General features: G+C 36.6%; 1 protein-coding gene across 1 annotated transcript; it reads right to left on the bottom strand.

The window, feature by feature from the left end:
• Positions 1–1,598: 1,598 nt before the first annotated feature.
• Positions 1,599–24,632, bottom strand: CYRIA (CYFIP related Rac1 interactor A). Its single transcript, XM_032104131.1, is given in 12 exon segments — positions 1,599–3,765; positions 4,896–4,966; positions 7,559–7,685; positions 9,185–9,264; positions 9,359–9,379; positions 9,381–9,476; positions 9,750–9,827; positions 9,912–10,048; positions 11,076–11,181; positions 12,069–12,190; positions 19,969–20,048; positions 21,853–24,632. Coding segments are annotated over 12 exon segments (987 nt in total). The 5' UTR covers positions 21,858–24,632; the 3' UTR covers positions 1,599–3,701.
• Between the last annotated feature and the right edge of the window lie 16 nt (positions 24,633–24,648).

Below are 24,648 nucleotides of genomic sequence, written 5' to 3'. Positions count from 1 at the left end.
GAGAGAAAGTCTGGAGCAAGAAAGACTTTGGGCAGATCAGGGATCAGGGTGGGAACACTTAAGCAAGCTGGACCTACACAATCAGTGGGACCTGATGGGATGCGCCATAAATGTGGACTGAGCTGGCCAATGTCTTGTTTATCTTGTCTTCAGCAAGGCTTCTGGCCCTGTAACTTCCTCAGAGGCAAACTGGTGAACTCTGGATGAGATAAACTGGCACTGGGATATACTGAGAACTGGCTATACTCCAAGCTCAAAGGGGATGTCACCAGCAGCACAAAATACATCTTGAGGACAGTTACTAGCGCTGTTCTCCTGTGGTTGGTACTGGGATCAATACTGTTTGACATCTTCATTAATGACCCAGAGGGTGGGGCAGAACATACCCTCAGGAATTTTGCAGCTGATACAAGACTGGGAGGAGCTGTTGATACACCAGATGGTTGTGCTGCCATTCAGAGGGACCTTGACAGACTGGGAACTGGACACCTGTACTGCTTTGGTTCAGATGTGGCATGAAAAAGTGATGCACCATTTCCCAAACGGGAATCTACTGAACTGGCACTGTATTTTCCTAGGAATATATTGATTACAATTAACGGCTCAAGAAGTAAATGGGGGAGGGGGAGGACAGATCATTTTGCATGAAGAATTTATGTCCTACATTGTTTTAATTCAGAACATATGTAAGAATGCAAGCAATTTCATATATTTATGTCTTACTTCCAGTTTAGATCTAGCTGAAATACAACACAGAAATCAACACAGAGAGGACTTTTTGTTGGTTTGTAAATTTTAGTAGACATGGAAAATGTAAGATAATTTATCTGAGTGATGTGGTCTACCAGATACCAGTAACTGCAGTCTCAGAAGCTATCTCATGACAGCCACTTACTAGCAGCAGAAAGCTAAGAAGTCAAAAATTATGTTTCAAACACATTCAATCGTTCTTAGTGACAAATCTTAGTCTTTCAAATTCATACAACCCTCAAATAGTATTTTCTTCCACCACAAAACTAGCAAATCTTTAGGGCTCTTCTGACCCAAACTATTCATGGTCATTTATGAGCATTCTGAAGTGCTGTCATTATGAGGCTTAAATATTTAACATACCACAAACATGTACTCTTACATAATGATGAGACAAAATAAGAAGAAGCACTGACAAAATGGAGATCAATAACTTTGACCATTAATCTATATAGCTCTTCTTCCAAAAGCAACTCATTTGAATTTATCTTACAATTAAATGAATCATCTTCTGGTGACCTTATTGATTACAAACACAACCTGAGATGGCCTCCATAGGCCAGGATGGCTAATGTGAAGATATGAAAGTCAGAAAAGGGATTCATGCCCTCAGCAGTATCAACAATTTCCCTTGGTCATGATGGCAAACAAGTGCTAAGACATGTCAGAAAACCAGGATTTTTAATGTCATGTGAGGTTATACTGTTGTAGCATACAAGTGAAACAAGTGCTTTTAAAATAAACTACAAACTGGACACATAAAGGTGAGCCTACTATATGATCCAGAACTCTAAATGATGTATTTCTCAACCTGTTTATGTTGTCTCTAAATATAGGGAGTCCCAAAGTTTACGGTACCAAATTTTTTATTATTTCAAACAAACTTCTGTACAAAAACATCAAAGCAGGCAAAGAAATCCCGTGACTTCAGCAAATAGCACATGACAACGCACAGAATGCTTTAAGGTTTACATTTTTATTATACAAGTGACAAATAGCTTTTTTCTGGGCTACTTAAAGATAAGACTTCATTGTCTGACAAAAAAATTGCAGGTAAGCATATATTAACTTCAGTTACCAAAGCTCACCAGAATAGCCACCTAATTCACCTAACTGGAAGTGACTATGAACAAAGCAGGATTTTCCCTAATATACATTTTTAAATGTCCCCCCAATTAAAAATTGAGCTTGTAAACAGTGGATTTACTACTGTGAAAAAAGTGTGATCATTGCTTTCGGAAAAAGAAAAAAACCTAATGTGAGTGAGCTCTAATTCTGTCCCCGACAACAACATAGCAACCGGCTGCTGCACCTGCAGAGGTGTGACATGAATGCTGGAGTTGTGGTGCTGTCCAGCATCATGGCATGTGTGACACTGGCACCTGTGGGTTCTGATCAGGCCTGAGAAACCTCACAGTGGTTGCTCTGCTCAGAAATAAACTCTTAAGTCAATCCCTACTCCAGAGAACTTGTGACATTAATACTGTTTAAGGACTGAGTTCAGTGACAGTTTGTCACAGTGCAGCCGAGTTCCAGCAGACCAAATGCATCTTCAAAGCCTTAAGGTAATGTTTTTAGAAGAGATGTGCATGAAACTTCCAGTGAAGGCACACAAACCCTGATTTATCTACACGGGAATAAGCAAATACAAATCTGAATCTGTGCACAAGCACTGGAGTTTCCACACATACATGCAAGCAAAGTACACAAAATCAAACACATTTTCAGAACGTGACCTCTGCAAGAATATGTACAGCAACTGCAGACCACCCAGTAGACACACTTAACAGAGCATAAGCACTTTGCTGCTTTTGGCAAAGTATTTCTATTCCATTAATTGGAAAATTTACCAGAAAGTAGGAAACAACTCAGCAAGGAACTTAACTCCTTGAAGTATCAATCAAATCTCAAAAGCCAGTGAAGAGCAGTCAGCTGATAAGTATTTCTGTGCTGACTCTGAATCATGTAATGCATAACACCATCAGGAACTTGATGGAGTTCCTAAGAACAGTTCAGCTCTTAAATTTGAACCATCCCTAGTATGATGAGGCTGATTTGACACTAGGGAAGTTTGCTACAGAAGAGTGTACTAGTCTAGATCAGCAAAATACTTACTTACCAGCTAGAGCTGTCTGGGAGTTAATGTGCATTGTGATATATTTACACTGACAAACCTTTTCCAGTTAAGTCAAGGCATTAGCATTTTCCCTTTCCTTTCTAAATCTAATAAAATTATACAGAGTTTTCAAAATCTATCAACGATCTTTAAGCATATTTTCTGTATATTTATACTGAATCTGAAAATGAATATTAATGACTTCAATTGTTGAAAGGTACAGGTTATATTTAATTAAAAAGGTAAAAGTACCTGTTTGAAATACATTTTTGGATGCCAGACAGCACATAATCCTTAAAATCAGGTGGATCTCCACTTATTACAGGAAAGACAATGCTTTTTATGAGAGTGATGAACACTCAGGTATTCTTCTATGCATACTAGTTTGACAAGATCCTAAAACTGACCAAAAAACTGTGCACACGTTCTTTAAAACATACCCAATGCATTTTACTTTCTCTTATATTAACTTTCTTCTTCTTTAAAGTTTCTTTTCTGCAGTACCTTTGACGTTTCAGTTTGATTTCCATTTTGTCTTCACTACTGCTTACTTCTCTGATAGAGAAGGTGTTTAAGGATTAAAATGCACAGATAAACTGTCATAACTGAAGTATCTAAGTAAAAAAGTATTTTAAAAGTCAAAAGATAAAGGCTAGCATAAAAACTTAGGTTGCACTATATAAAGTCAGTTAGGTTATGAACAGATTCATATATTTTAGCAATGTGAAGAAAATGGTTATGTAAATACACACAAGTATTAACATCAAACTGTATTAAATTATGTAAACATACACATCTTCTGTGATCAATACAAACATCTACTTGTCTCTGGATACTACTGCAGCATAGCTCGAATTTGTTTTGAAGTAGATTCATCATTCAGGTGTTTTGTAGTGAACCTAGAAATTACAAGTTAGAACAATAATTTATAAAATGAACAGGGATAGGGAAAGTCTGAACACTTGAGCCTGTTTTTGAAATCAGCACAGTTCAGTTACACAAAGGAGGAATTTACATGTTCCTCTACTGATCACTGGAATTTAACTGGTAAGAGTCTGGTGCTCTTTATCTTCTAAATACGCTATGCAATAAATTATTCCCTGTTAAAAGGTGGAGAACTGTGGCTAAATCCTGTTTGCTATCTGTCTATGACACTGTCATCATCTTGGGTCAAAATTATTTCTCATTTTTTCCAGTTAAAAGCCTCCTAAGAAGCAAAATCATGAAAAGACATAAGAAATACAGTAAATACTAAAATAAATTAGGAACCTAGACTGAATTTTGGTACAATCTATGACTTTAAGCAGTTTTCTTAAATATCCTGAGAGGACTGAAGAGCTTTAGTGTGTTTTTTCCATTTAAACCCAAACATTCTCCACCACCTATGCTCATAGAGAGATTGATTATTACATAAACTCAAAACACACTTGATACTTGTAGATTTAACTCCACATCAACTTTAGTTCAAAAGACATGATAAGCAAATATGGAGGTACAGTTCTCCCTCTATCCAAGCATTCAACAACTAGAGAACTCAAAACAGCTCTGAAAAACTTGGTACTGACTCCCTTCTCAGCTTCAGAGAAGTGTCAGACTCCTGTGTGTCTTCCTTCCCAAGACAGCACCATAAACATTCAGCTACAGGACTGGGATTTAGGATGCTGTTTTCTTGAAGCTGTTTAATTTAGCAAGATTAACAAAAGAAAAAGTCTTATTAAGACGGAAAGGGAGATGGGAAGTACCAAGGGTTTGAGAAATAGAAATCTGATACTTCATTTCTAAAATGTTCTAGATGCTGGGATATTTTATATAGCAAATCTTAGCTAGGATACACTATTTACAATATTAATAGTAATTGTTTCTTCAAGTGAAATTAAATGGAAAGAAATGAATATCAAGAAAACCCCAGGTGATGAAGGAAAACCTGAAAGGATAATCTTACTAAATCAAGCTTCTAAAGTGAAGTCTTAAATATAAAGAGAGTGGGAGAAAAACAAAGAGGAATTTTCTAAGGCTGAACCACACATACCTGAGAGCATTCAGAAGTCCTTCCACAGAGTCAGGTGGTTGTTCCTTTAAAACTTTTATGCATCCCTTCATCTGGGAACAGAAGCATGCCACTATTGAACAATAATATATGAATTGCACTAGCTGAAAACAAGGAAAATTTTCACCATATACAGGTAGGTTTCTTTTCTTACTGAGCGTTAATGCTGCTTTAGATGACACAATAAAAGCATTGTAACTTACTAAAATTATCTCAAAGTTAAAAACCCAATTTTGGAGAAAACATTTATTTTAATAAGCATTTGTAGAGAGTAAACTATATATCAAGTGTCTATATTTAGCTTGCAGACAATTTCTCCAATTCCAAATTAAAAATATAAAAATCAAAACCAGCTGATATAAGCTAAAAAAAAGAGAGTTTGGGAGTTCCATGTCATTGCTGTTAAGAACTCTAAGAAGAGATGTTTCAGCTTAGACTTTTTATGTTTGCATACAAGGAAGTAATTTTCAGTATTCAGTTTTTAACTGTAAACCTAACCAGTGACAACTTATGATTTGTTTCATAACTAGTGGTTAAAAATTTAATCTAAGAAGTCCATGGTGTTGATTTTAACACCACACCGAATTGAACCATCTTTGTAGAGACTGTAATAATGGGCTGAAATCTGTCCAAATTTACAAAAGGGGAAATGAAGCAGAGAAAGCAGGAGTAGAACTCATGTGACCCCCACTGTACAGACTCCCTAGCTAGTCAGTAGAGAGAAACAAGAAATATTCTCACCTATTCAGAATGTATTTTTATATGTAATGAATTATGCCCCAGAAGTACTTCTTTCTTCCCATTGCTATGAAGACATCCTAATCTAGCTATCCAGAAATTAGCCTAGATTAATTCCATCTTATTCAAAGCGACAGGTAAAGACACGGCCGAGTCAAGATCAGAATCCTTTAATTTTCCAAGTCACACTGGAGTGCTAAATCTACACGTCAGATTTTCTTTTCAGCTAAAGAGCACTTCTGCCTTTTTAAGGAAATGGATGATGAAATACTTAATTGAAGTCCACTTATTTGCCAGCAAAAATGAATCAGAAAATGTAGCTCAGCATCCTCAACAGTGACCAGCCCAACAGACACTGCTCACTGCTCAGCTGGCTCATTTTTACCCGGAAGGTGTTAACTTGCTTTGCAAATAACAGATCAGATGAGATTCTCAGGCCAGTATCATGTGCCTTGAAGTGACAGTTATTTTGTCTAACTTAGAGAAACTCAAGTCTAAGTGCACATCACTCAGTACAGGTTTACCTGCCCCAGCAGATCTGATCAGACCAGACCAGGTCACAGGGAATAAAAATTCAAATGATTCTTTTTAGTTTTAGTTAGAATCAGAATCCCTAAAACAATTAGGATGTCTAAGCTAGGAGACTGTAATTAATAGCTTGAAATACAGCCTCCAGTCTTGAAAGAGTAAGGAAAGGGTAATATACTCCACGGTCCCTGAAAGTCTCTTGAAATGGCTTGAATGCCTGAAGTGAGTAATTTGGAGAAAAGAATTGTTTACCACAGTAAAATAAACTCATCATTTGAAACATTAGGAGATTTTTTTAATTACAGAAAAATTGCTAAACTAATTACACAAATCAAGATTTGGAACCACGTAGTCATTTTTTAAAACTGTGTCATACATCTCCTGCCTCCCACTTACATCTAGCTAACTCTCCTGTACGATTACAGGGCTTTAGGATAAATGTGAGAAACAAAGTACACACAATGTATATTAGGGCCTATCAGAATTTCATTTGTGTTGCTTCTGTAGGCAAGAGACTGAACTAGCAGTCAAGAAATCTGCATTCAAGTCCCAGCCTCTATCTGCTTCATGACCTTGAGCAAATCTATTCACCTTGTTGTGACAAATCTTTCCCCCTGTACAGAGTCAAAGAGGAGATGGGGCAAAATTCTGGTATCTGCAGATGCAAAATGCTAACAAAGACCCAGTGTCATGGAGGGCAATAATATATGCTTTTTTCTTTTCTTTTGTAGCAGGCTCTCTTGTAAAGGGAAAGACTTGGCATCTTTTTAAGTAAAAACAAAGTGGTGCATGAGATTTAAGTTAGTAAAAACATGTAGAAAAAATGAGTACTCTTTTAATGTGTGCTTGCAATTCCTCAAATGGAAAAATAATGTTGATTTCTCTGTGACTGGCCGTGCCAAAGATAAAACTGAAGGGTCATTATCAACAGTAGAACAGTAACATTTCAGTTCTGCTGATGCAGATCTCAGACAAAGCAGAGACAGCGTTGAATACCTACTTATTTACAAGAGAATTACTGCCTAAGATGAGCATTTCAGCACTGATAAACTACATGATTTAAAAAAAATTATGACCACAGAACATATTCCAGGCTAGGTGTAATACGAAATTATTTTAGCCTAACTATACAGTTGGCAAGAAAGCAGAGATAACAAAGAAAAATTATTATCTGTGTGTGCAAGAAAATAAAAATAGCTGGTCCTTATTTTATTTTCAAACAAACTGATGTATTAAAGTGCACAGGTGAAGACAAATTCTAAATTTTGCCATTCAGAAGTAATTAAAATTATTTATACCAAGCTGTAAGCTTGTGCTGAAAAAGAGCTGCAGACTAGTATTATCAAACCTGCAGAGTTTTAAAGAAAGGCCTCTCTTACATCAATCTTTGATGTCTTTGAGAAAGCTCCCACAGGATGAACATGATCATACAGAATAATAACTCCCACCATTACTCTCATGCAGAACATAAGGGTCTCTTCACTGGTGAATCTACTCCTGTACTCTCTGGAAAACAGAACAAAAGAAATAAACATTCTAGACCTTTTACTAGACAACTTTAAAAACTAGACTGTGAGTGCATGAAATCTGAACCAAAGGTGTATTTTAAGGTTGCAGATGCTCACTAGTAAGACTTTAAATATCTGTGAATTCTGTAAGTCCTTGCCAGCTTAGAAGAATGGTTAGAGAGTACAAAGATGTAAACCTCTTGTCATACCCACGCACAGTTGGGATCCTCAAAATGTATGTGATGATGGCTTCAGGGAAAACTTCAGGAAATATAATGGAGACTGATCATACTTCTGTTTAAACTCAGAAACACCACATGCTGGGACCTCAAAGGAAAGCTACGTTTTCGCTTAAATTCCTACTTTGGAATAGTTAAGTGGGATCTAAGTTCAGCAGCTGGGAAGTTCAGGGCTTCACCAAGGAGGATTGTAATAGTCATTGTGCTCTCTCTCTCTCTGTACTGTAGAACCTCTCAGTTTACAACAACTTCAACTTTTATTCTTCCACAGCATCGTAACATGAACAGATTTAAAGGCTACAGAAATTTTGATGTGAAAATGCTTGATTATCCCACAATTAGAATTAAATATCAGATAATCTTTTAGATGACTCACAACTCTTTTTCTCTGCTTTTGTCAAAAAAATGAGCTGAGTCATAAGGCTACTTTTCAATTACTACTTTTATGATGCCTCAGGATTGTGATATGAGTCCCATCCCTACAGACACTTCTCCAGAATTTTCATGAACAAACACAAACCTCAGGAATTCTACCCTTTACATGGTACCATGAACAAATGACTCACAGGCAGAAAGACTACCTTGACTCTATCTTGTATGTGCTTTCCAGTCAAAGAGACATCTAACCTAAAATATACTCCACCAAATGCATAGTAAAATAATAATTTTTTAAAAAAATAGCCCACTGGCTATTATCTACACTAGCAGATACAAACACAATTGTACAGCTGAATACATTTATATGAATGAAAATTCATACAGCTGAATTTTTTCATATCTAGAATAAGATGGCTGCATACAAAAAAAGATCTACTTAAATGATCCTTGAAATAGTTCTTGTGTATTTGCTAAAGTGCTGCTTGGAAGTGCCAAAATCTTGCCCCTCTGTGTGCTAATAATTGAGCACCATGGGAAAGCAGGAGGCAGCAGTCAGCCTTTGGCCCTGGTTAGACAAGACATAGACACTGAAGCCTGTGAGTGCGTAAGATTATTACACTCATATTTTAACCTTTTGTTGAAATGCAGGCTGACCATGTAAGCTCTCCCCAACAGAACTCAGCACTGATTCATGAAAGATATCATAAGGGGGTTAGGAGGCAAGGCTTTCTAATACCAGGTCATGCTTTGTATACAAAAGTAGTAACAACTTAAGGCAAAGATACAGGAATTCACTTGGAAAAAACTGCATTATCCCAGGTGACTAATTAAAGTACAAGTTCTGTTGTACAAACCTCCCAAGATTTAAGATAAAACTTACGGTGTTTCCAACATGACTTTACATACGCTGGCCATAGTACTTAGACAGTCTGTTGTATTTTCAATTGGTAACGTTTTGTTCTGGAAGGGTAAGAAAAAGTCAGTGTTCAGTAAACTATCTTTTAAAATTAAAATCAAGAATGTCTGTGTTAGACCTTTCTCCCCCTTTACGTACTTCTGACACAAAATGTGTTGTTTGCGTTACTGAGGGTTTTTCAGCATTGTGTGGCCTCTGCATAGAACAGGGACATCCTATTGGCCATTTCATTGTTCACTTCATTCTCAATGTCTAGCTGATGGAAACAGGAGAAAAATAGTCAGTAAAGCTCTTTAAATCTTGCCAGCAGCAAGAAAAAGATACAGTACATGTTCATGTCAGCAAGCAGACTGTTGCATGAATAGTTCTCTCTAATCACTTCATCCGGACTGCTGATTAATTCTCAGTGTGAAGGAGAGAATATGACAGCTACTGAATCAAAAGCAAAAACTTTACCACAAATGGCATAAATGCATCCTGATAAATAAATACCTCACTGTGTGCAGCACATCAGAGTTTATTTACTTACATGCATATTGTTTATTCTGTTGCGACTTATTGTCCGCCTGTAATAACTGAAGTCGTTCTGAATTGCTGGGTTTCTCATCTTCCAGGAAGAAAAACAGGAAATAATCAGTTTTGGTTCAAAATACACAGCAAAAGTCAACATGTATTGAAAGACTTTATTAACCTTAAGTTCATCAAAACGAAGAGTAAAATGTAAGATTTCTGCAAACTCTTTTGCTAGAGCCTGTTCCCGTTCCAGGTGCTGAGTTGGAGTGTAGGGAGGGCATGTCAAGGATTCCAACAAACTCTGCAGGGCTTTCTCTGAATAAAAATCAGAAGCACAAATTGTAGTCAGTCCACACAAAGACAAAGTTTTAACTACATATCTAAACATACTGCATTCGAAGGGAGGGAACCCTCCAAACACGCAGAGACATAACAGAAGTGGTTTTTCTTACTATTCTGAAGTGAGAAGCATTAATTGAAGACACCTCCCTCTTCAGGCTCTGCCATTTTCTCTCCATTTTGTATCACTGAACTCTTTTCCATTTTTTGTCACCCTTTATCTGGGATCCCTATCAAAAATGCTAGTGGAAGCATTTTTCTTGCATTCAGATATCCAGCACTTTCATCTTCCTCAATCAGCGAACAGCTCAGTATAGAGATTATTCTGGCATCTCTGTTACTAAAAGTGTACTCTTAGGCACTGATAGCAATATAAATCAGCTTCTGTGCCTGTAATTACTAGCATAACTCAAAAAGTGAAAGACATAGTTAGAGGACGTTGTAGAAGAATTCCCTTGCACTGGGAGCCCTCTCATTTCATACATATATTTGCATTCCAGAATCCTAATTCAAAAAGTAACTACATCACCTTTTGTGTCTGTTGGGATGACAAAGTCAGTGTACAACACATCCAGCTTTAGATTTTCACCCTGTGAGTTTATTGATACTCTTTCCCCATTATCCCTGCTTTTAAGAAGTCTCAAACTATTACTGGCTTACATTCCTTCTAAAACTCCAAAGGATCCAAATTACAAAAAATAAATTCCATTAGTCCAGCAAGGACCAGTGAAGTGCAGAAAAGTGGCAGGAAACAATGAAAAACATTATAGTTTTATCATGTTTTTTGCTTGTATGCTATTTAGGTAATATAGACAAACTAACAAACTATGAAATTAAGATTAAAGAGATGCCTCGATAAATGCAATTGCAGATAAATGTCTGTTGATATCAAACAGAAATAATATTAACTCTAAAACTCTTTAAAAGCTTGTGGAAAGACAAAACTTCCTCTTTCATTTTATATAAAAAACTTATTAAACGTACATACTAAAACAGGGCTCACTAGTCTGAAGTGAAAACTCGTAAAAGCGCTTTAGCCTTACAACCAGGGGACAGACTGAATTCCATGCTTTTTCTTGCAGCTGGATATCATTGGGATTTTGTATTGCCTGAAATGAAAATATTACCATAAAGACCTGTGATAAACGAATAACAAGCAAGAGGTGGTTTGGAATTTTTCTACATTATTTTAAAAAGTATTGTAAAGCATGGAAGAACTCTGAGAAACTACATTGCATAGGATTCCAAAAAATACCATGTTTTTCACCTTCCCTCACCCCTGTAACATACTGTTTTAAAATCATTCATTACAGTGAACCACTGACATATTCTTTTGGGAGCAAAACTATTGTAGAAGCATCAGGTAAAACCTTTTATGTAACTACTGGTTGCAAAAGTAGCCTTCTTTTCAGGTTTTGATGCTTTTGAAATCTTCAATATGCTGAGTTTCTTAAGTAACCAACAGCTCACACTATGAGCATCTGCAAATCTGATGAAGGAAAAGTTTTGGTCACCTGAGAAAAATTCTAAGTTACAGTTCAAAATTCTACTTCAGGACCAGTTTCACAGAATAAGATGCCTCTAAAGTGGATGTGAAGTTATAATTTACCAGGATTCATTATTCCATTTACACAAAAGAACAACTATCTGTATCATGTATTTCTGACACCTGAGTATTCTTCCATGTCCTCAAATTTGACTTCTGCCATGAGATACATGAAACAAGGTATATGAAATGGTGCTTCTTGAAGTGAAAAATAATAACTAATTACTAACAGAAAACCTGAAAGAAGTTCCAACAGCCATCATTTAATGATTTCAAATTAGAGCTTTATACTTAATGTTATGCACAATCTGTTACGTATTTTACAAATACAATTTTTAAGGAGATATTCATTTGAGTTCATAGAATGTGCTTGGGCAGAGAACAGAAGCAGGGAACACATCGAGTTTTGCCTGATTTTGCTTCCAAAAAAACTGTAATTAACAAACATACATCTCTAATTTCTTGTCCAGCTCCTTTGTAAGCCTGAAGGTCTGCAAGCATGCTTTCTGAATCCTGTAAAACTGCACTGATCTGGTTCCAGACCTCCCTTTCTCCATCCGTGGGCTGTGCATCTAAGAATGAGAAAAGCAAAATGCACAAAGTCAAAAGGAAGCTGCAGTACAAATGGCAAGATTACTCAGTTCTACTTAACAATACCACATCCAGCTTAACTGTGTGTAACTCCATTCTGATGAAGTTTTTTTCAAATATACAATTATACTGCCATTCTGCTAACATCCAAGCTTCTGCTTTTTATAGCAAGGAAGGAAAAACAGTACAGTTTTTGTATGCTCTGGCTCACAATGCCTCTTCTCAAAATGCAGCATTTTAAAGAGCAGCAGTATCATAAAGCAATGTTATTAGAAAATAGGATAATGCATCAGTCCCTCTCTTTCACTAGCTCCATGGCTCAATCACAAAAAATTGCTCACTTTTCTTGCAGCTTGGGGATAAAATCAGGCCTTTCAATGGATGGAGCAGTGGGATATTGCTCCACTTTGACTTTCCTCCAGGCTTCCTTAACCAGGGTAATTTATTTCTCCTTTTGTAAAACACAGATACAGTACTATTAAAAATAATTTTTTCCTCATGTATGTCAGGGATCATTCATGCCACTAAAATAAATCCAGCTCTGTCAGTAATCAGTTTTCAGGGTGTGAGTGACCTGTAGACCTTTATTGTTGAGAGAAATGACATTTGAAAGTAGATCAATTTTCCTATTCAAATCTCCTCCTATGGGATTTACACAGCAGTGTGACACCAGAGAGTGATGTTATCCCCAGAACACTAACACATTAGACAAGGTAGAGTTCTCCTGTCTTCTTTTGCTTTAAAACATAAAGATGACAGGCACTGACCAAAGACTGGATAACCTATATATGGGATTGCAGTCTATATGTGAAGGAACAATGACATTGTCCCAGCAGATTTCTACAGAGACAAAACTATTTTTTTCCCTTAGATTTGTATTAGCTTGTAAAGATAGAATGTTAATTTTTATGAAAGAAAAAAACTACCCTGAAGTTGAGTCTTAGAACTTAAAGACTACTTGTTTGAATTAAAAGCAACGAGCTAAGTTCAGTTCAAAGCTCACCAATTAGGACAAGCTACTGTATTAATCTCTACATTAATAGACAAGAATATTAAAAATACTTTTTCTATTTAGTCATCTCACTCTTCTTAAGAAAACTGACAGAGTTTTCTACTAATGTATCAGAATGGGATTCATTTACCCAGTCCCCATTAGAAACAAAAGCACTGGTTCACACTGGAGTGTATGGAAAATTGGCATTCTCTCCATGATGTTTCAGGTTCAGATAATTTATTTAAATGTTTCAAGTTATCTATGGACCTTGCATGAATGGGACACAAATGGCTGAGATTTACATGTCTGCAGCTCCAAAGCAACTCGTACTTAAAACCCTTCCCAAGCTCCTGTGTACCATGAGTACAACAAAACTGGGCACGTAATACTAACGGGACTTTCCTTTTATTCTGGAAGTCTTCCTTTATCTTATTTAAAAAGTGAAAATAAACATAAACTGAACTTAGCTGGGTTTTATAGCCAAAATACTTCATGTAACTAAAAATCCCACTATCCTTCAAGAAGTGAGGGAAATGAGCACAGAAGGGAAAAACTGTCCCCACAGGAAAATCCCATCTGGGACATGGCTGTTGAACTGACCCATCAGTCACATTAAATTTACAGTGTTCCAGACTGGTTCTTTCCTCAAGCTGCAAGAAATCTCAGGTACACACCATAAGGCGGTTGCCACCTTGTGATAAAAAGCAAAACAGAAAACCCTTCTGACTTTAAGAACGAAAGAAGAGATCCTGCAAAACAGTTACATACCATACAACAACAGAGCAGGGGAAGGTAGGAGTCACATAAAAATCAGTATCGGTATTTTAATAGTTAAATTAGTTAATGAAAATAACATTTTGAGTGAATACTAGCACAAGAGAATAAATAATTTGTTAGGGCAGTTCATGAATGTAAAATTTGCATGTGCAGGTCACCTGAAGCATCTTGTTTAACCTTGTTGGTTTACAAGGTACTTCTATGTTAATTTTTACAATTTATTTGCTTTAAAAGTACTAGTGCATAAGGGGGATGTAAATGTTATAGATGGTCCAGCACTTTGGGACTTCAAAATGGCCTTTAGTAACACCCTTTATTGTAAGCGTTTTTCAAAATTTCTGAATTCATCTTTTGGAAGTTGGTGGAAGGAGGAATATTTGAAACTCATTGAGCTTTCTGTAGTATCCCAGCACCTGGGGAAGAAGGGGCAAGAGGCAGGTAGGTATGTGGAAGAGGGAAAGAAAGGGAAGGGAGAGGAAAAGGACTGCAAAGGCTCCAGAGCAACAGGCTTAGCTTGCATTTGCGGATGCAGTTTATATTTATGTTGGAAGTATTTAGCTTAAAAAGAAAGGTAGGGAGGATGATTCAGGCTTTTTTTTAAAAAAAGCATGCATCTTATTTATGAAATAAAAGTTATGCAATCAGATGTTCTGATAAGACCATGGCCATGTTTCAAAAGGGATTTTACAAGAAGATCCTGCCAAAAATGGTCAGCTAAAATAACTGTACTGGATCACTTTGAAAACAATTTCATCTTACTGTCAACAACAACAACAATAATAGCAACAGCAACTAAAAGAAATCGAGACTTCTTCATGACAGATTTTGGCTTTTAAAACTGGTTTTTATTCCAATGAAACCAAAGCTAGTTTCTCTGCTCTCAATTAAAAAATGCCAATCCTGAATCACAGTGTGGAATCACTGCTTGGAGGTGCTCACCTCTTATCCCCACACCACCAGAGAACCAGCAAGTGCTTCAGGAACCTGAGCCCATCTCTAAATGAAACCACTGCTACTGACTAACCTACAGTGACTCCAAGCCCTCTCAGTAACAAGTTACCATAATGGCCAGACTCACTGCATTTCAAGTCTGAGTTTTTAGAGTACTCATGATTAGCATTCAGAGTATTCTGTCTTAATAAGACAAAATACGAGAAGAACCCTTTTACCTCCCTTTGGACAAATGTTTCTAATTGTGAACCCCTACACCAAACCAACTACATGTTTGTATCCTGTATCAAATTAATATGAGTCAGATGAGGCTTGAATCTTCCATATATAGATTCTACCAGCAAAACTGGAAAACTTTAGCTCTGGAGAGAAATACATTTCCACTGGCTGCATCAGAAATAATCAGGATATGGTAATTCATCCATTCCATGAACACATGCTCTCTTTCATGTTTACACATGGTCTATGCCATGTTTTGTATGGAACTACAGACTTCATAAAGAGCAGGCAGAAACCTGGACCCAATACAATTCATTTGTGGATGCATTAAGCATTTCAGGTGAATGGTGAAGCATGAAAGTGGGGTCATCATTATTTTCTTAGCAAGATACCTGTCATTTGTTTCAGAAAACCCTCCTAACAGTGTAAGGTATCTACCTCATCCTTCACCAAATGTGCATTAGAAAAAAACCATAGAAACTGCTAGGTAGGTCAAACATTAATTCTCATAGGACAAGACTAAATATAGAAAGGATGTGTTCATTTGGTATTTACCAATACCAAATGAAGTGTAACAATATCTCAGTAATTAATTTTAATGAAGAAAGAACAGTACTATGAACAGTACTAACAACAGTATTAAAAGAAGCACTTCCAACTCACACTCCCTTTCTGAATCTGAAATGCAGATCAAAAGCTCAGAACTTTATTCCACCCTCAGGTGATTAAGAAGATTCCCACTGAGGTTGGTTAGTTCTTTCACTTCAGTGAGTGTAGAATCATATTTGTCATAAAAATACTATACCCTTCTGGCCTCAACAACATAGCAAAAGAAAGCATGTTAAACAAGAGCTTTCATGGGCTCTGCTTTCAGCTCTTCTTGTCCTGTCCAGCAAGTTAGAGAGCAGTACACATATTTAGTGCATAATGCTAAAGTCCTATTTCAGATTTATCACCATGACAATGATTTTTTTCCATGGCAATCTGGGACAAAAATTAAAAGAAAAACTCTTAGAAATGAGCAAAGGCATTACAATTACAGCGAGTAATGCACTCTAGAGGGTACCAGAACCTGCTATACTCCATACATTAAAGAACACCCAGTACTGGATAGAAGCAGTACCCCATCCAGGCTACAAGGGATTTTTGAATCTCATTCCTTCTAAACTAGCTGGAATAAAGTTAAACTCACTAAATTGTTAATACTGGCTCCAGGCAGGGTGCTGTGCCAGGGAGATCAGTGCCCAGCTTCAGCTCCATCAGACAGGGGATGGACACACAGCACCTCTCTGACTGAGCTGCAGTTTCTGGCTCAGGACACTCCACAGCTCAGGAACTGAGTGCACCCTCCCTCAGGCTGGACCCCAACTATATCCCCAGCCTTGCTGTCTGTGCAGAAAGGGTATTAATTAATAGCCTATTATACAAAAAGTGGGTAGTTGCTCTGCTGCCAGACACGTTCTAATAACAGACCCTTTTAATCATACATGAACAGTAACTAAAAATTTCATGAATCTTTCTGGGCATGTGAGGGAATCCTAGAAAATAAGATTCGTGAAGGGGATGAGAGGGATTTAACTAGGATCAAGTCCACCTAGCCAAAATTAAAAAAAAAAAAAAAAAGAACCTGCTCACAATAAGATTTGAGAGGTCTAGAAAAAGTATTTGAGGAGAGGATGGGACTGCAGGTGTCACTTAAGGACATGTCCTCCAAATAATCTATAAACTTTTGTCTTTTATATTTGAAATAAATTGTTGCCTCCACTTTCAAATTACTTCCAAGAATTCATGTGGAATTATTTGTTTACTTTGCCTGAAAAAGGCAGCAGTAATTTGACAATAGATTTACTGCAAAAAAAGAGCAATTTTAAAATTGTGCAGAAAGAGCTCAGATACCCAGAATTCATTTATCTGCAACTAATTTAAATAAGGTCAAAATTTAGAGAACAAAATAATTCTTGAACTGACAAAATCCATTCAAGAGAATTTGCCATGGAATCCTGAAATCCAGACTCTCAAGATTTGCCAGACTTTCCTAACATTATTTTCAAACTGAGAGCTAAGAAGGAATTAAGGTAAAGTAAGTGGTGTATATAATCAAACCTAAGAGGGTAGCAGTTTGATTAAAATATTCCCATCAAGATCCAAGTGTAAAATAGCAATATGGTGCACTTTCTATGAAGGATGAAATTATTTTTCTTTATGTAAACCTTTCAGTAGACCTTAAAAAAGAATAATTTGGCTGAATGCATTTAGTCTGCAATACCCCTCAAAGAAAAGGCCTTTCCACCTGCATGGACAATGTTATTCTCCAGAGGACCCAGCGTAACTTGCTCAACTAAATTATTACTGGGGACCAAACAGAACTGCTTTTGCTCTACAGCATAAACTGAAACTAATGCTGGATTCAAGTTTTTTCAAGTATGACCATGAAGTTACAAAACTTGGTTTCCAGTTTGGATTGAAGAATAAACTTAGGTGTTAAAAAGAATTGCAACTGACAATGTGGTCACCTGCACAAAAGTAGGGGAAAAGAGATGATGTCAAACTTCTTTGTTCTTTTTTTTTTTTGTAGCCAGCTAATGAAAAAGCACACAGAGACTAGAAAGCAATATGCTGATACAAATAATGAATACAGTAAAACATCAGCTCAGCACACCCCTCATCCTCCAAATAGCCAACTGTAGTGATCATGTTCACCCATGAGCTTGAACTGATGGCTCAGGCCACAGAAGGCCACACGTCCAGCAAGCCCACACCAGACTCTGACCCGTGTTCACTCATTCAGAGAGTCCTTTTCCACTTCACAATGGCCAGGAGACCAAAAAAGCAGGAGAGCTAAAGGAGACCAAAGCACAGAACCATAGCCCTTTTCAGTCACATCCCTTGAGCCAATACAGATTTTCTGCCACTAAAAACCTCTGGGACTGTATTTTGTGAGAAAAACTTTTAAACATTCACTCATGAGCGTGAAACTCCCTGAAATTTGGAGCTGACAGTTTTGTTCCTCTCCAGGTAGATGTGCCTTACTAGTGTGCCCTAACCACTGGCATCTCCTGCGGGAGAGGGGGCTTCATTCAGTTCTTGGCCACATGCTTTTGGAATAAAAACCAACCTTCGCTGCCAAGGCAACAAATTCAGTATTTCCCCCTCTCACCACCACCTCTACCAAGGCTCCCTGCTGCCAGGCCAGCTGTTTCCTGCCAAGCCTGCAGCCTGGGTCAGGAACACATTCTTGCCAACAAGGACACAATGGGGCTGATTAAACCTGGAAGCTCAGAGCAGCTGAAAACTTTCACAATAGCTTGGCAAAGCCACAGGGCACTGCCAAGGCCCTCAAAAGTTTGGTAGAAAAAATTTAGGTGGTGGTTTGGATATAAGTTTGACATCCTGGGATGACAGTAAAATTTTCAAATTTTACAGACAGAGAAGATACCATGGCTCATGGTACCTTCTCCTAAACCCAAACTAACTAACCTTTTTTTCATCATTTAAAACTGTTTTTTCATAATGAGGTAATTAAGATCTAGATGAGAAGATTAAGGTACGTGTACAGTTCCAGTCATACATTCTAGCTCTCACCTAAGCAAGCAGGTTTGAGCAATTTCATGAGATTTAAGTATGTGTCTAAATGACTTCTGGAAGTGGTGATTCTGAGTGTACACAGACATACACACTTACAGAATGTCAGTTACTCTTTTCAGAAAAATAATTCAGGAATAAATGATTAAAGAACAAAACTATTTCAAGATGACAAAATATGTGTATAATCACCTGAAATGCTCTTTGAAACCATGCTACAAAAGGAAAGTATTTTAAAACACTGGATTTTCTTTAAACTTTTGGCTTTTCTTTATTTTTTTAGAATAGAGGTATTAAGAGAGAAAACATCACACACTGTTAGTGTTTCAAAGAAAATGCTTTTCACATATGTAGTGAAAACAGATTAAACCCATATTAAGGGATTTGCTAACAGTGTCTAGAAGTACATGCAGGGAAACTGTAGTCAGCAAAAGTGAAAACAGCTTTGAATCAAATATAGATGTGGCAAGAAAACTGGAATGGGAAATGCTGTTCTGCAAACTGATAACCATGCAATTAAGAGAGATGCAATCAAGCACATACACTTTGACCACTTCACTACTTTTTAGAAACTATTATCCCAGAAAAGTAGTTCCACCTCCACTGCTTTTTTTTTTTCAGCTTTTTATTTCCAACATGTATTTCCGTTCAAGAAAGAATCATAATTTTTTTAGCCCTGATTTGTTAAAGAAAGTTGAGAACAAGTTTATTCATGTGTAAATTTAACAATGGCTCATAAATGTTTTGAGTTTAATTCAAGATAAGGTTTTACTTGCATATCTACCTTTCTCTGCTCAGAATGAAGTAATTTTGTACGGTTTTACAAAAATCAAAAAGCAGTATTCTACTGAATTGTAATTTGATTTGTTTGCAAATCCCTTTTGAATTGCTTTATGATGCATAAGCACATGCAGTTTATTAAGAAATAATAAGCAAAGAAGGCAAGCCAGGCAAGAAGCTTTGCTCACTTTCAAAGTCAAGGAAAAAATTTGGCCCCTGATCAAGCTCTGTGCAAGTGAGAACTTTTAAAAGATTTCCCATTTGGTTCCTGAAAAATAGAAAAGGAAGAGAAAAGCAGTCCTGAGTGAACAAATGATTTTAGAGACAAGGACTTGGACAGATTGGTTGTGCTGGAAAATACACACTGTAAGCATTTAGATTTTAAAAGTTTTTCCTCAGTTTGCTGTTAAGTCAGGGAAAAGATTCTCTCATTGTCTTGTAATTGTTTGAACTTACTTTCAAAATCCAGGAAAAAATGTGGATAGTTTTCAATTTCCCTGGTAAGGACCTTAAGAAGATTACCCATCCCAGCAAACCTAGTAAATGCAACAAAATCATAAACAGTTATACATGTAAACTCATACAGCTAAGGGCTTGACACAGTCTGCATCATGTATTCAACATTTTGCCAAGTTCTGGACCAAGAGAAACATTTTGATGGTCATGATATTTACGCATGGGGGCAGAAAGAGGAAGACCTCAGATAAACACTGAAATAATTCTATTCAACAAATTGGAATTTAAACATCAGGATAACATCCCAGTGTATAAACAGATATTTATGAGTTTATTTACTTAGCAGGAGAAACAAACTCAGAGCTACATCTCTATTTGTAAATTCTCTAAACTGCTGGACTCCAGATTACTGAATATAATTTCAAAGTAAAAACTGAGGTCTTAGAATCTTCAGCAAAAAAATCCATGTCATTTTAGGAAAATAACTCACTATAAGGGAAAAAAAAAATCTAGTTATTTCCAATCAGTAAGATTTTATAATATATTACTATAAAATTCTATCAAAAAGGACAGCTAAAAAGCTTTTTAGCTTTTAAAAATGTAAGCATGCATTAAAAAAAAAAAACGACAGGAAAAAGGGGAGTTTTGTACTCTATCTTTTTATCTGTTATTCCTATCTTTTATCATCTTGGAATTCTTTGCATTTCAAGTTATGAACAACTCCCAAGAGGAAAAGTGACCAGTTCTCAAAGAGCAAGTCTCTATGGAAGATAAAAAGGAAGTAGATTTGAAGAAATGTTTTTTACCAGTGCAGTCCTTATGAAGATAAGTTTTTCTAAAACTATGTAAAAGTAGAGCTTTCTTGGTCAAACGTAAACTTTTACTCAGAAGAGAGAAAAATTAAACCATGAAAAGCACATATCAGGATAAAGAGATCTGCCTGGAGGGATGTAGAAAAATGTAATTTTAGATTTAAAACACAGATTGAAAACTGATTTTTGCCTCAAAGAGAAATATTCTCATTACTCTAAACCACGGCTCTTGGGGCTCACATCTGATGTTCATCTGCGATTCAGTTTAAATCTCTTCCCACTTAAGAGATCAGATCATAAAAAATTATTCTAAGCATGTACATGGCTGATACTCCACATGAGGAGACAAAGCTTTTTTCAAGTTTTCCCACAAGTATTACAGTAGGAAAAGTACCATCAACCCTAATTTCTATGTGCATATAAAGGATGTATTTCTACATCAGGAAAACCTAGGAAAGTAATGTGAGGCTTGGAGATTTCAAAGCAGCCACAGTCATACCATAAAATGATATAAATTTAATCAATAATCTGTTCAGAACATGCAGTTTCATGTAAGCAAGGCTTTTGATAAATAAATGGCTTTGTTTTGCATTTAATACTTCAAAATTTTCTCTCCAGAACAAATCCAGTCAGCAGACTGTCAAGCCCTTTGTAATTAGCAACATCTTGCATATACAAAATTGAAACATAAAGAAACATTTTCCATTATTCGTAAAGTTACATTCATTATATGCTGGAAAAATATTTACACTTTTACTTTCTGAACAAGATCAGCACCTTATAAACTGAGTTTGACTTTCTGATTAGCCTAGAAAGGGGAAAAACATGCAAACAGAGCAAAATAGATTTTATGCAGTGTTAAAACTTGTATCTTCAATAATTTAACATCTTCATCACACTGGTATAATACATTTTATCAGCATCAGCGAGAAGAAACACGGTAACATATACACACTTATTTTCCTTTTCATAACCTTGAAAGATAAAGTTATATTATGTAATACTATCACAATCTAAATGACTGACTCAGCTTGGATTCTTCACTTTCAACTCTTTCTAAGCCACAACTTACCTCATCGCCTTCAATCTTCAGAGAGTATCCAAGCATTTCTTCTACTGCCAAAGCTTGCACTGCATCCAGAACTGGTTTAGCTGATAGCATGCTTCGAACAGCGAGGAACCCTTTGTGCCAAAAACCTGAGGATACGCTCCCTCATTTGCATTGAGTAGCTTGAGGTCATGTGCCCAAGCTCTGCCTCTGATCCTTCTTACACAAGTACAGCACATCTCGGCTTGGGAGATTTCTGAGTATTGTACCGGAACTTTTGTTGTAGTTCCTAGCTTGTTTTTCACTTTATTCCCTCTCCTTCAATCCCTGTGTAGAAACTGATCCAGCTATTCAGGTCACAAGTATGAAACAGAACCCTACCACAAACTTATGTACACGTGTTCATGCAGGCAGCATTTTCCAGTGATCCTCAAGGCTCTGGTTTGACACCATCTATTTTCAAAGCACATCAACCCCAAAAATAGTCATATTCAACATCAACATCTAGAAAATATGGCTCAGGCAGTGGCTAAACATGTTTTAATTATTTATGATTTTATGTAATTTCTTTATGGTTTCCTAAAAAAACAAACTAAAAGCAATACCTGGTTCCAAGAAATTTTCACTTTCAAGTGTAACTCATTATTCAACACTAAGTTTTTAATTCCGAATTAAAGGGCCAAACTTCACCTTAAAGGAAGTGCTAATAAACACAAATCTTTGCCTCAAACTGAATTATTTAATTCTGCATAGCTTGCTGCTTTCCAGTACTTGGCTCTTTCAAACTGTCTTTCCTTAAAAACTCTAATAACATACTCCAAACCTCAGGAACTGAAAGTCACCTCCAGGATAATTTTAATGAGATTTCAAAGTAACTAATGGCACACACTCTGAGCAGGTCAATATATATACTGTGGTTGCAGGAGAAATGCAAATAACAGCTGAGGTACAGAAGCAAATCACAAAGGTTTAACAGAAGAGCATAAAATTCTATTTCATTAAACTGGAAAGCATTTTATTTTACTTACTGTAAAATCAGTTTAAATGCTGAACTGAGATTCAATGCATATATAAAAATATTGCTGATGCCGCAACACTAAATGCTAGCTGCTTCTCTTTAGTGTCTAAATCCCTTAAAATTTCAACTTTTAACTATGCTTTTAAAATTATCACATGTTGAAAATGATGTTTGCATTTTGTTTTTCGCTATTGCTTTCTAAACCATTAAAACTTACCCTAAGATATTACATAAGCATATAGAAAATAGCTTTTAAGCTACTGTTGACATTTTAAAGCTCATTGCTTGATTTTTGATGCTCATCACTTAATTAGTAGCCCATAGACATAAATAAACCATAACCCAGCAATGAACAGGAAAGCACATTTAGCATTTTTCATTTTATTTACCATTTTCCAGTAGCATGTTTAAAAATCTTAGCTTTGAACAAAATATCACAGGTTGGTTTTCCAACACATAACTGTGTTCCTAAAATTTCACTGATTTAGTTTCAACATTCTAGAGGTATTAACTTGTATGAGAAAATAAACTCCTTCTACCCCACTAAAGCAATCAGTTTATTTTTGAGCTGTGATATATAAAATACTATCCCCCCCCAAAACAAATCAGAATTCAACCCTACAAATCTGCCATGGATTTTACAAACATATACTGAAAGTATACTGAAATATATTTATTATATACTTAAATCCACTTCTGAAAATTTAGTAAGTGTTCCCAAACTCAGTATTATTAACTGAACACTGAATGTTCACAACTAAATATCATGTTATTCAACTCTTCTTTAAAATCTTTACTTACACACTGTTTTAAGCAACTACACAATTTTCAAGTGTGAAGTTTTGCACCACTTTCTAATGACAGCTAAAGTACTATACAAATTGCTAGAGAAGTACTGACTGATTTCTTCTCTTACAGGACTAATTTAATCAGTATCAATTCAACACCATCAGCAGCACTGCAGTACACTGAAGATCTAACAGAGAGTCAAAGCTTTAAAACATTGTGTTAGTGAAGGACAGATTCACCAGCTCAAGCCTTTGCAGCTCAGCAGTACTCCTCTGCCAGATAATATTTCCTAAATCTGCCTGCTCACATAAACATGGTCTGAAAGGCTTTTGTCAAAATGAGCTGGATCAGCAAATACCTACTGCTTAACCTCATTTAGATCATCCTAACGAAAGCAGGGCTGTGCGTGTTTTCACTCCACTGGGAGTATCAGGAGAAACAGAGGCTCCCAAGCTCAGGAGTGGCAATGGATGATTCAGAATGATAACTTCTAGTGGCACACCTAAGTGGGCAGAGACAGGAGGTATCCAGTCCACAGTCTGAGGGAAATGTACTAAGCACATCAGCATCATTAAAGCACTGGAACCGACCTTCCTCCATGAATAATTAATTGTGGTTTCAAAAATATACCAGCATCTGAGCAATCTCAAGATCTCTCAGATCAAAAGCATGATTCCAAATCTTTCTGATATTTACTCATACAGTTGGTTCAGGTGCTTGTAAGGAAACAGCAAAAGTGCAAGACTCAAAAAATTATCTTGGAGAAACTGGCTGCTCATGGCTTGGACAGGTGCACCAGGCACTGGCTGAAAAACTGTCTGGAACAGAGTGGTGGTGAATGGAGTTACATCCAGATGGTGGCTGGACACCAGTGGTGTTCTCCAGGGCTAAGTACTGGGGCCAGTCCCATTTAACACTTACCAGTGATCTGGGCAAGAGGATTTGCAGTGGTGAGGCCACAACCCAAGTGCTGTGTCCAGTTTTGGGCCCCTTACTACAAGAAAGACATTGAG

The sequence above is a fragment of the Corvus moneduloides genome, chromosome 3 (assembly GCF_009650955.1).
Source record: "Corvus moneduloides isolate bCorMon1 chromosome 3, bCorMon1.pri, whole genome shotgun sequence".
In the NCBI taxonomy this organism is placed as follows: domain Eukaryota; kingdom Metazoa; phylum Chordata; class Aves; order Passeriformes; family Corvidae; genus Corvus; species Corvus moneduloides.
Note: the sequence above shows the minus strand (reverse complement) of the source record. Positions and strands in the feature narration are given on the sequence as shown.